Source organism: Metopolophium dirhodum, chromosome 2 (genome assembly GCF_019925205.1).
Source record: "Metopolophium dirhodum isolate CAU chromosome 2, ASM1992520v1, whole genome shotgun sequence".
NCBI lineage: Eukaryota > Metazoa > Arthropoda > Insecta > Hemiptera > Aphididae > Metopolophium > Metopolophium dirhodum.
Genome location: NC_083561.1, coordinates 41732261 through 41745764, shown reverse-complemented (window position 1 = coordinate 41745764; position 13504 = coordinate 41732261). Strand labels below are relative to the sequence as shown.

General features: G+C 28.3%; 2 protein-coding genes across 4 annotated transcripts; one reads left to right on the top strand and one right to left on the bottom strand.

The window, feature by feature from the left end:
* The first annotated feature begins 9013 nt into the window (after nt 1-9013).
* Nucleotides 9014-12220, top strand: LOC132939564 (V-type proton ATPase subunit e 2-like). 2 transcript variants are annotated; one of them, XM_061006807.1, is made up of 5 exons: nt 9014-9199; nt 9384-9503; nt 9571-9618; nt 11798-11885; nt 11953-12220. In XM_061006807.1, the coding sequence occupies exons 2-5, from the start codon at nt 9406-9408 to the stop codon at nt 11968-11970; spliced, it is 252 nt and encodes an 83-aa protein (XP_060862790.1). In that variant the 5' UTR covers nt 9014-9199; nt 9384-9405; the 3' UTR covers nt 11971-12220. The 2 variants fall into 2 exon arrangements, with proteins under 2 accessions (XP_060862790.1, XP_060862789.1); XM_061006806.1 differs by having other exon boundaries at nt 9019-9194.
* A 139-nt stretch (nt 12221-12359) lies between these two features.
* LOC132939563 (parafibromin-like) lies at nt 12360-13504 on the bottom strand. 2 transcript variants are annotated; one of them, XM_061006805.1, is made up of 4 exons: nt 13366-13504; nt 13051-13208; nt 12783-12888; nt 12360-12703 (listed from the first exon to the last, which is right to left on the bottom strand). In XM_061006805.1, the coding sequence occupies exons 2-4, from the start codon at nt 13179-13181 to the stop codon at nt 12557-12559; spliced, it is 384 nt and encodes a 127-aa protein (XP_060862788.1). In that variant the 5' UTR covers nt 13182-13208; nt 13366-13504; the 3' UTR covers nt 12360-12556. The 2 variants fall into 2 exon arrangements, with proteins under 2 accessions (XP_060862788.1, XP_060862787.1); XM_061006804.1 differs by having other exon boundaries at nt 13291-13424.

The window sequence follows — 13504 nt, the reverse complement described above, 5'->3', positions numbered from 1 at the left end:
ATTTTCGAATTTTATTAATTAGTAATAAATTATCAAACTCAATAATTAAAATTTCACACATTTTAGAGCTAAATAATATTGGACACTGAAATATCGAAAATCGACTCATACATGAGTGAAATGTAAATGTGAATGTATAGTTACAATTTGACTTATTAGCTTTTTTGCAGATTTGCGTGATACTAGTGATCAGGGGTGGTTCTAGGTCTCAAATTTCGTAAGTCATAAATATATATATTTATAAGTAAGCTATAGCCAATAGGCTAATCAAAACTCCCAAACCTCAACTTTTTTGTGCCTCACAGACCACAGTTCAAATATAGACAAATACCAACAAAAAAAATATAGGTAGATTTTCTTTATTTTTTTTAAACAAAATATAATGTGGATTTGTTGAATACATCGTATAATTTTACAATATCTTATAAATTATAATATATTATAAAAATATTCTTTTATAATTTAAGTAGTATATAAACAAAAATTAAGTAGTCACTTTTGTGCCTAATTAGTTACAATAACGTTACGTATAATTGGTAAGCTTAAAAAACGAAATTATTTTAACAAGTCATATAAAAATGAATGAACTATTGTCATTCTTTCGCCTCATAATTCTTTACTTTACTTGTCAAAACGACACAATATTGAACTTTTAAACAGGCGATGAACATCGAACAATTCAGTACGCGCAGCTGTCCACCCTGCCCTTACGCTAGATCCGCCGGTGATTGTTAATAACAATTTGATATTAATCATTTTTTTTCGTGATAATAGGTGCATTTAAATTTTTTAAAATTGTTCTTTTTTCCCGTATTCTTTTTTCCTTGGTATTTTTTACCGATTAAAAAAAAAATTATACATAGGATATAATATCATTGTATTATGATGATTCACATTCGATGACGAATATAATGAGGTATTCAAAAAACTTTTTTATGACCTTCAGTGGGTACATCAACTATAATTTCGTTATCTCTTATCGCGAAATTGTTATACATTTTTTGCAATAATGACGCTGAATTTAGGTTTAACTTTGTATGACGATAACTATACTGAGATGAAGTTTACATGTAAACATTATAATATAAAAGTAACCATAGTTCATCGATTCATAAATAAATGTATAAACTTAAATGTATCTTGTTATTAAACATTATAATGCTTGATGCCATAATATAATACATACCCATATGTATAGCCATATACAATTATATCGGTCTGTGTTTTCAATATGGATGTCAAGTGTGGGGTGGACAATACGAAAACTCTTTAGAACGCTGTTACGACTACAAGAAAATAAAATGTCTTCTATATAGTAGGCACTATATCCCGATTACCTATGATAGGTATACCTATCTAAACAGGAAACTGTACGCGTTTGCATCACGCAGCGTAGTCCATCTGCATAGTATAGGCACGTAATTTAAATGCAAAGGGTGATCATTTCGTCGGGCAGTGTTGGGTAGTAACTTAACTTAAGTTACAAGTTACTGTAACAAAATTACTTTTTAAGTAATTTGATGGTAATTTAATTACATTTTATTGTAAGTAATTTATATGTAATTTAAGTTACTTTTTTGTAGTAACTATTACTAAATTACTCGTTATTTTTTTGGTTTAATACATTTTTAGAACGTATTGATAATATTGTATGTAAACATTAAAATAAATCATATAACTTTTAAGTATTATAATTTATAGGTTAAGTTGTCTGAACTGTAATATTTTGTTTTTATAGCTATTGACTATTTGACTATAAAGTGTTACTTTATGATGGAATTATTATATTTATTCTGTGTTGTAATGTCGTGGACGTCTCACCTCGGTTTCGGCGTCTGCTCATACAGCGTTGTTGGAACTATCGATAATTATAATAAAAGTGTGGTTTGGCTGCTACCAGTTGTGCAATACGACTGAGAGTAAGTTACGTCCGCTTCTACTAGTTCCCAGATGGGTGACCACCCAGATCCGTAGTAGTAAAAACCTAGCTACACATACACGTGTTTGCATACCTATCGTAACAACCGTTACAACACCTATTACTCTTAACAACCACAGTTCATAAACCCCTACAACAGCTAATTACCATAGTTTTGCCAGGCTAAAGTTCAATAAAAAAAAAATTATAATAATAATAGTGTAGCAAAATGAGTGTATTTGTTAATAATTTCATATTGTTAATTGCCATTACCTATTGACTTTATGTATTGTTGTATTGACAACATGATTATTAAGCTCCAGTGATATTTTTGAAAAAAGTAACTTCTATTGTAACTGAGTTACTTTTTAAACACACAAGTAATGTAACTTAACCAAATAAAAAAGAAGTAACTTAAAAATAATTTAGTTACAATTTTGATGAGGAATTAGTAATGTAATTTAATTACCAAAAATAAGTAATTTCCCCAACACTGTCGTCGGGTAAGTGAGCTTAGTAATATTATTGTACCTACCTATACCGCCGATATAATAATATTATAACACTTTATTGTGACGATTCGCATTCGATGACGAATATAATAATTATTTATATTAGAATGGAATAGAATTTAATACGGCGACGCTGGAAGCCGTATTGCAATCGTCACGACACAAGTTCCCCTTCGCATACGAACATGATCTCTACAAGCGTAAAAAAAATTCCGGTAACGCCTATAATAGACACACCATCGGCATAGGTATACCACAATACCATATCATACATTTATACTATTATAGTGTACCTATCGTATACATTATATACACCTATGCGATATTAAAATATGTCAGTCCGGTCAGTGTGTTTAATGCAATTACTGTACAATGTGATATAACAACAAGATAACCCACGTGGTCATGATATATGCGTTATTCCATGATGATCGCTATAGGAATTCCTATAGTATAGGAAAACGCAACATAATATTATCAAATTAAATAAATAAATATATATATATATACCCACATAAATGCAATGCCTATGTTGAAGGTGTACCGCTGTTTATTATACGTAATTTATGTTTTATGCTTTTACATAAAAATGACAAAAGTTTTATGCGTAAAATACCAAATTACCATTCGGATGTATGTCGAAAAAACGAGGCCATATTCATTGACATTGGTCATTTGTAACACGCGTGCGGCGTGAGATTATTGTTATTACCGTACTACAATGTTCGCATATTATAACAGGTAATTACTAAATAGGTACCTTATAATATAAAAATGTAGGTACAATTCCCTAATGATTATGAAAATGACGAGTTGTGTTTTCAGTGGAAACTTATTTGAATTCAAATTCAAATCATTATCATTACCCGTTTAATATTTTTCCTATTAGGTATAAACAGCTGAGTAATATTATGAAACTCAATATTATAGATGGTGATATTATAATATAATAATACGCGGATGACACTTGTTTGCGTTTTACGCGGATAATTTACGAATTTCAATTCAAAAAACAAATTCAATAAACGAACTAAAGAAAGAATTTGGTTTATTTATTCGACCGTACCTGTAAAATAAAATATATCATAAAATATTGAAAAAACTTTTCCATGACCTTTATTAGTATATAATTATAATAAATATTCCGTTATCTCTGTGTATGATCTTATTATAAATGTTAGTAATAAATAATAATGACTCTGGATTTAGGTTTAACAATACTGTTCGGATGGAATTTACATATTATGCTATGCTGTTCATCGATCGAAATATGTATAAACTTAAAAATATCCTGACATTAGGTGCATACACATTACACATATTATACGTATACTATAGAATGCGTAATGCCGTAACATATTATATAGGTACGCTATAGCCTCATATCAGACTGTTTTTCAATAATATGGATGTTTAATATTTTTGTGGCGGAAAATCCGAAAACGCCGTGACGACTTCAACGAAAATAAAATTATTAGCATTCGTTTGGACAAAAAACGTAATAATTCTATGATAGGTTCATGACATCAAAAATTATACGGGTTTTAATGTGGTTCCAATGAGAACAAAATCCAATTAAAATGTATAGGTTTTTATAGTATACTTTCAGACATTTTTCATTTTATTTCTGTGAACGGGGGAATATAATCCTTCCTGACTCGGTGTTGTGTGATTTTCAGACACCAATGCACAAGTGCTCGGTTCAAAAATTGATCCTTTGTTTTTAATAATCGGTTTATGAAACAACTTTTTTAATTGATTCGGAAATGATCATAAAAAACTTTGAATATTTTATCTGTTTACACTATAGATGATATATTATAATACAGGTACAGGGTTATTTAAAATGATTTATCTGGTTTCAAATGATTTTAACACTCTAGTTAATGTATCATAATTGATACATTAAATATAAGAATATATTTTTTTTAAATTTAATTTATGGTACTTATTAATAATTTATATGACTTCCTTGGTTACGTGAACAACATATTATAATCGATAGTCAAATTCCTGCCATTCTTAATTAAAAGCTACATATTGTGTTCCTATAATTATTGTTAATTAGTAAATATTTTAACAAAAAAGTAAATATATCTAATATTTTTTTTATACAAAAATATATTATAATTTTCTACTATATAATATCATACAGACATACATACACATTACATATTATATTAATTTATTATGCATTATAATTTCTAATTATTATAGAAATATTTATTAGCGACATTATTTCAAATGTTTTACAAATATTTGTACATCAAGTAAAATAGGCACATCTCCTTTCAATTGTTATCTAAAATATACCTTTAAAATATTAATATCCTGCAGTTATATCATGACGTGTCAGTAGAGAACCTGGGGGTACCTATACACTATAGTCTATATTGAATATTCTTCTTTTGGTTTTAAAAATGAATCATTATGCTCAATGTCCATATATTTAATCATTTGATGACTGCAGCATTTCAATTTCAGTATTTGTAAGTATCATTAATAACACAAACACAATAAAAAAGGTATTTATGATATAAAACAGACATTTTTGATTGACTGACGCGTTATCATCATTAATATTTTTTTAAACTTCATATTAATAATATTATAAGTTATAACTATTAAATAAATTACATATGCCTACAACAATTTAATATTTTTGTTATGACATTTTAATGTAGAATGTATAATAATATGATAATTATTACTTATTTATGATATCGATATGGGTCTGTAATTTTTACACAATTTGCAATAAAATATATTATTACAGCAATAAGTACAAATAATAAGAACCTACTTAAAATCGTTCGATAAGTCCGCCGTTGCCTGTTATATTTAATTATTTAAACGGGCGGTTGCCCAATTACAATATAGATTAATTTAATAGTAGATAGCTGTACAATTTTACACAAGATTATATAGTTAAATAATTTTAAGAAAGTTCCTAAGAGTTTAAATATATATTAAATATTAACAGTTACATACTGAGAGAGATTAATATTTACTTATTTACTAATATGATACATCTTTTACACAAGATTATAGTTCACAGTTAGTAGTTACAGAAAGTAAAAAATTTAAATGAGTATATTATATTAGAAACATTGATACAACAAATATATTACAAGCGTTTTTCTTAAAAGAATATCGCAAACATATCCCATGTATATTTTATTTATATTGTAAAAAATTGTATAGTTTTGCTAAATAAATTATTATTATTATTATTAATAATAGTTATACATAGAAAAATATCAACATATTATACTTGTTCACTAATATCGTACATCTATTTACAGGAGTATTTAGACTATAATTCGTGGACTGAAATAGCACATAAAAAGTTTTTGATTGTCTAGTACTACCTACGACTAGAAGTAGAGAAACTTAATTGTGCCAAGTAGATTAGGACAATAGATGTTCCCATTAAGTAATTTAAAAATGAAGCAGATATCTGACCTTATATTCGCTTTGTTTCTATAATGATTCGAGGTTTAAATATAAGTTATCAATGGCTGCAGGTAACAGTGGTAAGAGGGGTGTAGTTGTCGTATGACATTACATCTAAACGATGCTATTCTAAAAAACATTTTCTATTGATTCTATAGCTAGTATTGAAGTTAGTATAAGTACCATACTTGATCACCAAACTATGGAGTTATAACAAGAATTGAACGTACATATTATAGGTACGCAGTATATAGTGACTTTAATACAATTGGATTTTTGAAGTTGAAATTAATATTTAACTATAATTCAATAACCGTCTAATATAATATACAATATAAACGCAATAATTCGTGAAAATGTATTTATTTTTCCAAAACATAAGTAGGTAACTTGAGTAAAATTTAGTTAAGTAAAAAAAAAAAAACAATCATAACTATGATCTAGATTACGAGTTATGTGTTATGCACAATGCACTCGTCAGTCGTCGAGTCCGTCTTTTGCCCATACGACCGTCACGATGATAATTTCATGACCGCCGTTGCCATAATTTACTTTAGTTACCAATGCTATTTTAATAAAAAATATATACATATAATAATTATCCGACGGGAGGATGATTGACAATATTTTTCGGCCAAGATTCCCTGCAAGTGTACATCGTCTATAGGTTGTAAATATGTTATAGTATACTGTCGTTTCTCCTACGTATGAATTATGTCAAATTGTGCTCAGCCAGTATTTATATATATATATATTATAATATTATGTAATATGTATATTTCAACCCCTTTCAAACAAGATACGTTTTATTAACCTTACAATAGCAGCTGATATGGTTAAAGAGTGATGTCTTGCCATTATGTTATAGGCTATAAGTATAAGCACACGTTTTGAGTAAATGTCAACCTACTCAACCTTATTTTGGTCTTATAGTGTACGGCTATTATATAATATCGAGTCGGTCGTTCTGTTAAAATGAACAATAATAAGTGGTGTTTTTTTTCAAAGTTGTGATTTTTACTGTACCTACATACTACGCATCAATCAAAATATTATCTTTAAAAAGGCACTGTTTCTCCAACCGTAAATCGTAATTACGTCGATTAAATAACACTTAAAGCTATACCTTTAATACGGAATGATCAGGATGCGGGCTCTTGCAGTAATGCAAAGGGTTGTATATACCTATTTCAATATTATGTGCGAAAATAATTCATATTTCAATATATTCGATATTATATTGTTGTCTCTGCGTATTGTACCTGTCGTTCTATACATACAATGACGCGTTTTTCCCTCCTCAGAACGTTTTTTATAGGGTGTTGGTAGGTACTTAACGTATTCCAAATGTTTCCAATATGATGGCATATTGCCACTATTGTTATTAGAAATTTAATTATCAAAATGCATCGGCGCACAGCCTACTGCAGGCCTCAGACTAGGAGAGACCACCATACACAATAATATTATATAAATTATTTATATTATAGTTACCTATGTTTAGCTATATGATCGTGGTTGAACGTGTTTATTAAAAATATTCAAAATAGGTACCTAGGTACGTCGTATGTATGTAAACGGATTTAAAATTAATTAAAATTCGTTTTTTTAATACTCGCGTGTGATATCTATATAATTGTTTATTCCATAGAATGGGTGCACGACTATAATGGATATATAATAATATATAATATAATATGAAGGTACCACGAAAAATAATTACATTGCGCCTGCGAATTAATAAGAAAAAGCACAAGAACACATATAGAAGGAAGTTTAGTCAGAGAAAAATGTGCATAATAATTAATATGCATCCGTGAAAAATCATAGATAGAAAATATGAAAATAATAGAGACATACATAATATTATTTAGGACTAAATCCGGTAGGTAGAATCACTGGACGTTGAACTCGCACCACTTGATGGAGCTAATAATATGTTATACGAAGTATGTCTCCATTACATCAGTCGGTGTGGAACGTTCAGTCGAAAACATTTTGCGACCAAATCGTAGCCAAAATGTGTTACATATTTTTAATTTTTTTTTTACATTCCTATTTATGTACGTATTTTGATTTTTTTTATTACAAGAAAGTCCGTTCCCTATAGTTGTTACCTATAGTCAAACACATTTTTAATTTTGTATTAATCGAATTGATTTAATGTCAACAAGAATTCTACATAAAATATTGAAAAATTGTATTTTCCTGTGGCAAACAATACGAAAAACTCAAAAGCGAAACGTGTATAGGTACAAACAGGCGTAACCACACAAACTATAACCAATAATTCGCATCACCGCCCCCATAAAAAAAAAAAAAAATAGAAATAATAATAATAAAATCCTGGCAACGAAATATATCGAAAGTATTGACACTTTAAGTCCCACTCTATATCAATGCATCGCTGTCCGCTGGAAATCAAATGATTTTTTTTTCCGATTAAAAGGTTAAATAATATTTAATTTTTCTCAACTCGATACAAGTTGAACTCTGGCTCGGTGGTGGTTCACAAATATTTTATAAATTTGAAACCAATGTTTAATATAGGTAAGAATGAAAATATTATTTACAATTTATAATTAATATTGTTTTTTTTTTTACATTAATTCATCTTACATGCTCGCATACAAAATATAGAAATAAGTAGGTACTTGGTGCGCCTCAGACTCTCGTGCCTGATCGGGCTGATTGTATGAACAATCACTAAATATTTTATAAATCAATAGTTAAGTCCCCCTTAAACACGATTTGGTGGGTCATCGCCCACGAATGATCAATGAAATTTTAGCGAATTATTATATCAATCAATTTTTTTAGAGCAACCATCGGCATCCGTGCCTTGTGGAAGTCGTGAAGAGAATAATATTATTAGTTGTTATTATTGTTATGTATAATACACAGACTTCTACTTCTACTTCTACTTTCTACTACACTATGTACAATTAATCTGTGGTATAATATTATGATTAATATAAACGTACAGTGACATCTCGCGGCGAACTCAAATATATAAATAACAATTTTCGTTCAAGGAGAATATAACTTATCGGATTTTCGTCAAAGACGTGCACGTTTTATCAGCAGCTGGATTGGAAATTTACGGTGATATTGAAATTATGATAACATTAATTATTAAGGCGTTGGATGAATACAAGTTCACAACACAACTATCTATTTTCTGGTTCCAAATCCGAGGCCTCGAATCTTGATCTCTACTTGAAGTATTGAATGTACTTTGTGCGTTTTGTACGAATAATTTTACCAAACGATCGCTGAACGCTGCCACTCGTTTTTAGACGTTAAAGGTAAGGTATGAATTTCATTTGTTAAGGATTCAATGTCTTTACCCGGAATTGTTATCTCTTACCTATTACTACTTACATATCATTCACAATATTTATTTATGGGTAAATGTAGGTTTCAGGTCATAGAATATTACCCATAATCGTGATATTTGGTTAATCGTTTGAATATCATATTATTTTATTTTTTAGCATACCGACCAATACTGTAATTATGGGAGCTGCCGCTTTACCAGTTTTAATTTTCACTGCTTTCTGGGGTGTGGTCGGCATTGTGTTACCATTCATCATTCCAAAAGGACCAGACCGAGGGTAATTAAATTTCAGTCGCATTTGTTAAACAATGCTATAAGTTAAGGTGATTGTGGTTTTTTTTTAGCGTTCAACAACTCGTGTTGATGATGACAGCAGCAACCTGTTATTTGTTGTGAGTATGATAAGCCTTACATAACTAGTGTTATAAAGTAATTATTAATGAACAAGATATTTATCAAGCAATTTTTATTGTAATACTATAATCTATTTTAATATATTTACCTACATAAATGTTCGTTCAGATGTGTAGCCAGGATTTTTTTAGGTAGGTGAGGGGGGGAAATGGTTATAATTGTCCATTGTAGTCATCAGTCTTCATATTAATAATATCAAACATGAAATAGGAATCTGAATCATATACCTACATAGTACTAAGGTTAGGGGTTGTAAACCTTTTTTCAAATGCTAACATTTTGCAATTAAAGTTTAAAAAAAAATATTACGTGCCTATTGAGAGCGCTACACCAGTGAATGTTCTCTCTGTCTTACAAACGCATAACATACTAAATTGTACGCTCCACAGATCATGTTTAGCTCTTTTAGTTTTAAAATTAAAGTGACCTCTCATCAAATTTAGAAGTAAGAATATTATCTAGTGAACTTCATAGGTTTTTTATATTTTATTTTAAAGCAAGTCATGAGTATTTTAAAATTGTAAATTGTTTGTGCATTTTAAAATACTCATAACTTGCTTTAAAATTAAAATTAAAAAAAAACCTATGAGATTCACTAGATAATAATCTTACCTTTAAATTATATAATTGTCAATTCACTCTAATTTTTAAACTAACAGGGCTAAACACAAGCTGCTTAGCAAACAATTTTCTCTTTTATACGTTTATAAGACAAAAAGCATGCATGGCGAGTGTAACACCCTCATTTTTTTCACAGAGTGATGTTTTAAAAAAAATTATGGTAGTTTATATCAGTTATGTATTATTTTGGTTTTAAATTTTTTATCAAAACATACAAGTAACACATTTAGCTTTATCCATTAATGTATTATTTCTCAGATTTATATTGATCGAAATCATTGATTTTGGAAAATAAAGATGTACTGTATGTTCATGCAAATATTGAGTGTAAAATTAATCATTTTTTTCCATTAAATGCAACTATACAATATTGAACTATAAAATAAAAATATTTTTGCATGCCATTAATATTTGGATAACGCACCAACCCCTGTTATATTACATAATTTTGTGCGTAAATACAGCCGATGGGGGTGTTTAAACACCAAAAACTCCCCCTGACTTTGCCACTGTTCATTGTTACGTTACACACCAAGCTTCATTACATTTGAGTATAAGGTTTAAATACAAATAGAGAAGTAGAAATACATCGTGTTAAACAGTTATTTTTTATTACAATAAAATTTAAACTCAAAATAAACTATGATTTTCCGTTATTTGAAAAAAAAACTGTACAGTTTTGTCTCTCTTCATAATAAAATATTGGTAATATTCTATTTTCTACTGTTGTAACATACATATTATGGTTTAATTCTGTATGTAATGACTTCCCTTTAGATTAATTTTTAGTTGGGGGGATGAGGTATACAATTTACTAATCTAGACACTAAGTGACAAAAACATATATTAGAAGAGATTGAGTGGACCTATTATATTAGATAAATTAAGGTCTAAAAGGCTCTATCAATCATTATATTAATACAGTATTCAGAAGAGAGAAATATATACCTAGGTCTTAACACATTGACTGCCATATGACCGCCGGCGATGAACTATAATACTCAAATTTTATACTTTTGGGATCGGCCCCCATAGTTGATTATTACTACCACACCATAAATTTATATGGTTTTATATTATTAACTTGCTCATGGCTCTAGACTATAAAGATCGCAGTGGAAATCATTACAATTTTTTGATGTAATAAATATATTATTTTTATATTTTTAAATTACAATAGTATAGACAAATTTGGAATGACATGAAAAAATATGTTGATTGTTGATTATACATATAGTGAAACCGCCGGCGATCACATGGCAGTCAACATGTTAAATAATGGATTCCATAATAATATTATGTATTCTTCTATATTCAGTATATTTGTACAGTATTCGATTAAATATAATGTATATCACTTAAACAATATAGTTATAAGTTAGGTAAATCACAATTTTTTTTGGTTTATATTAAATGTGGTGAATGTATTGTATTGATTTGATATTTCAATGTCATTTTTTGTTTTTATTCGTCAAGATTTAATTTTATTAATATTGAGCTACAATTATATAACAATAATTATGTATTATTTTTTAGTTGGCTGTGTTGTTATATGGCTCAAATGAATCCACTAGTTGGGCCAAAATTGAATCAACATACAATTCTAATAATGGCCCGTGAATGGGTATGAAATCTCGTTTATTTTTAAACAATTATATTATAATTTATTCATATTTATTTTTGTTTTTCAGGGAAATTTAATACAGTAATGCCGATATTGAAGAGAAATGAAAAATTAATCATAAGTTATTTGTTAATATTTAATCATTCCTTTTTTTTTTTAGTTCTTTTTAAATTATCCATTATTTACTTATCTGTTATACACTTTTAGATTTCGATAGAACCACTGGAGAACATGGATCATTCTAAACTGTTTTAGTTATTTGTGTAATATGTATAAAATATAATTTTAAAACTTAAAGAGTATTTTAAATTTTAATACAACATCAAACCAATTTATATTAATTATTATTTATTACCTACCTTTATTCACATAGTTGCATATCCTAAGTTTCTCCAAAAAATATAATTTTGCTGATCTATTGAATATAACTATGTGAGCTTCATTTAGAAATTGTAAGCTCTTAAAATGTGACTAAATCTAGTCCGCCTACACAGGTATAAAGCTATATAAAAGTATAAACTAGAGCTGAATTCTTAATTTTTAAGTGTTTATTAAAATCTGTATTCAATTTGTCATAATATTTTTTAAATGTATACATCTGATTAGACCACTTAAACTGAATAGTACACAATCACAATGTTAAATTAAAAAAATTGTTTATCGTTTAACTCTTAAATTGGTAAAGGCACTGATACTATGTTACTTGGAATTTCAATAGGAGCACTGAAATCGATACTAGGAGACGTAGATATTTTACCATTCAAGTAATCTAGAAGTTTCTTTCGGTCGGGTCTTTTTATATATGGTATATTTTTGGCCTAAAATTATAATTCAAAATAATTTAACTAAAACAAATCGGATACATAGTTAATTCTCAAAGAATATTAAACAACTTACAACTGCATGTTGCACATACGCTGGATGCGCGAGAGTAACGTTATTTAATAAAAATAATAGACATTGCAATGTATAATACTCTTTTGGTGCACCGTCTTTACCAGATCTGAAATAGCATACGATAAGTGAGTAATTTTATAAGATTGATTTATTAATACTAGGATGGCAGTGAACGTAATAATATAATATTTGCATTAGGTTGTAAACTATTGCTCGTATTGTCTGTGTCTACATCAGTAGGTGGTATATAGATATTAAATTTACTTACCCAAACTTCAAGAAGTTTGTATTAACAGTTTCTGGCCAATATAAGTCACCAAATAATATGTAATTGTCCTTAAATATGATTTCCTTTTTGTTAGTATTGTACATCCTTAAGCAAGTCAGAGGATCTGTCATTTTGAAACAATTTACAAATAAACAATGCTAGAAAAGATGTTTGAAATTTAAAATTTAGTTTTAACTTTAGAAATACATTTCGTTACTAAGTAGTGTAAGTACTAAGCACCTATAATATTAGTATGTACAGTAACATAATCTGTGGCAATAACGTGTCCAGATAACGGTGGATGGTGGTACGTACTTTATATTATAAATCATAATCTCCGTATTCTGTGATACTGCCAAACAATAAAATATTAGTAGTGAGTTGACAAAGTAACAATTTATTGTGATATTACATAATAGTATACTATATACACAATGATAATATCTAAACCAAT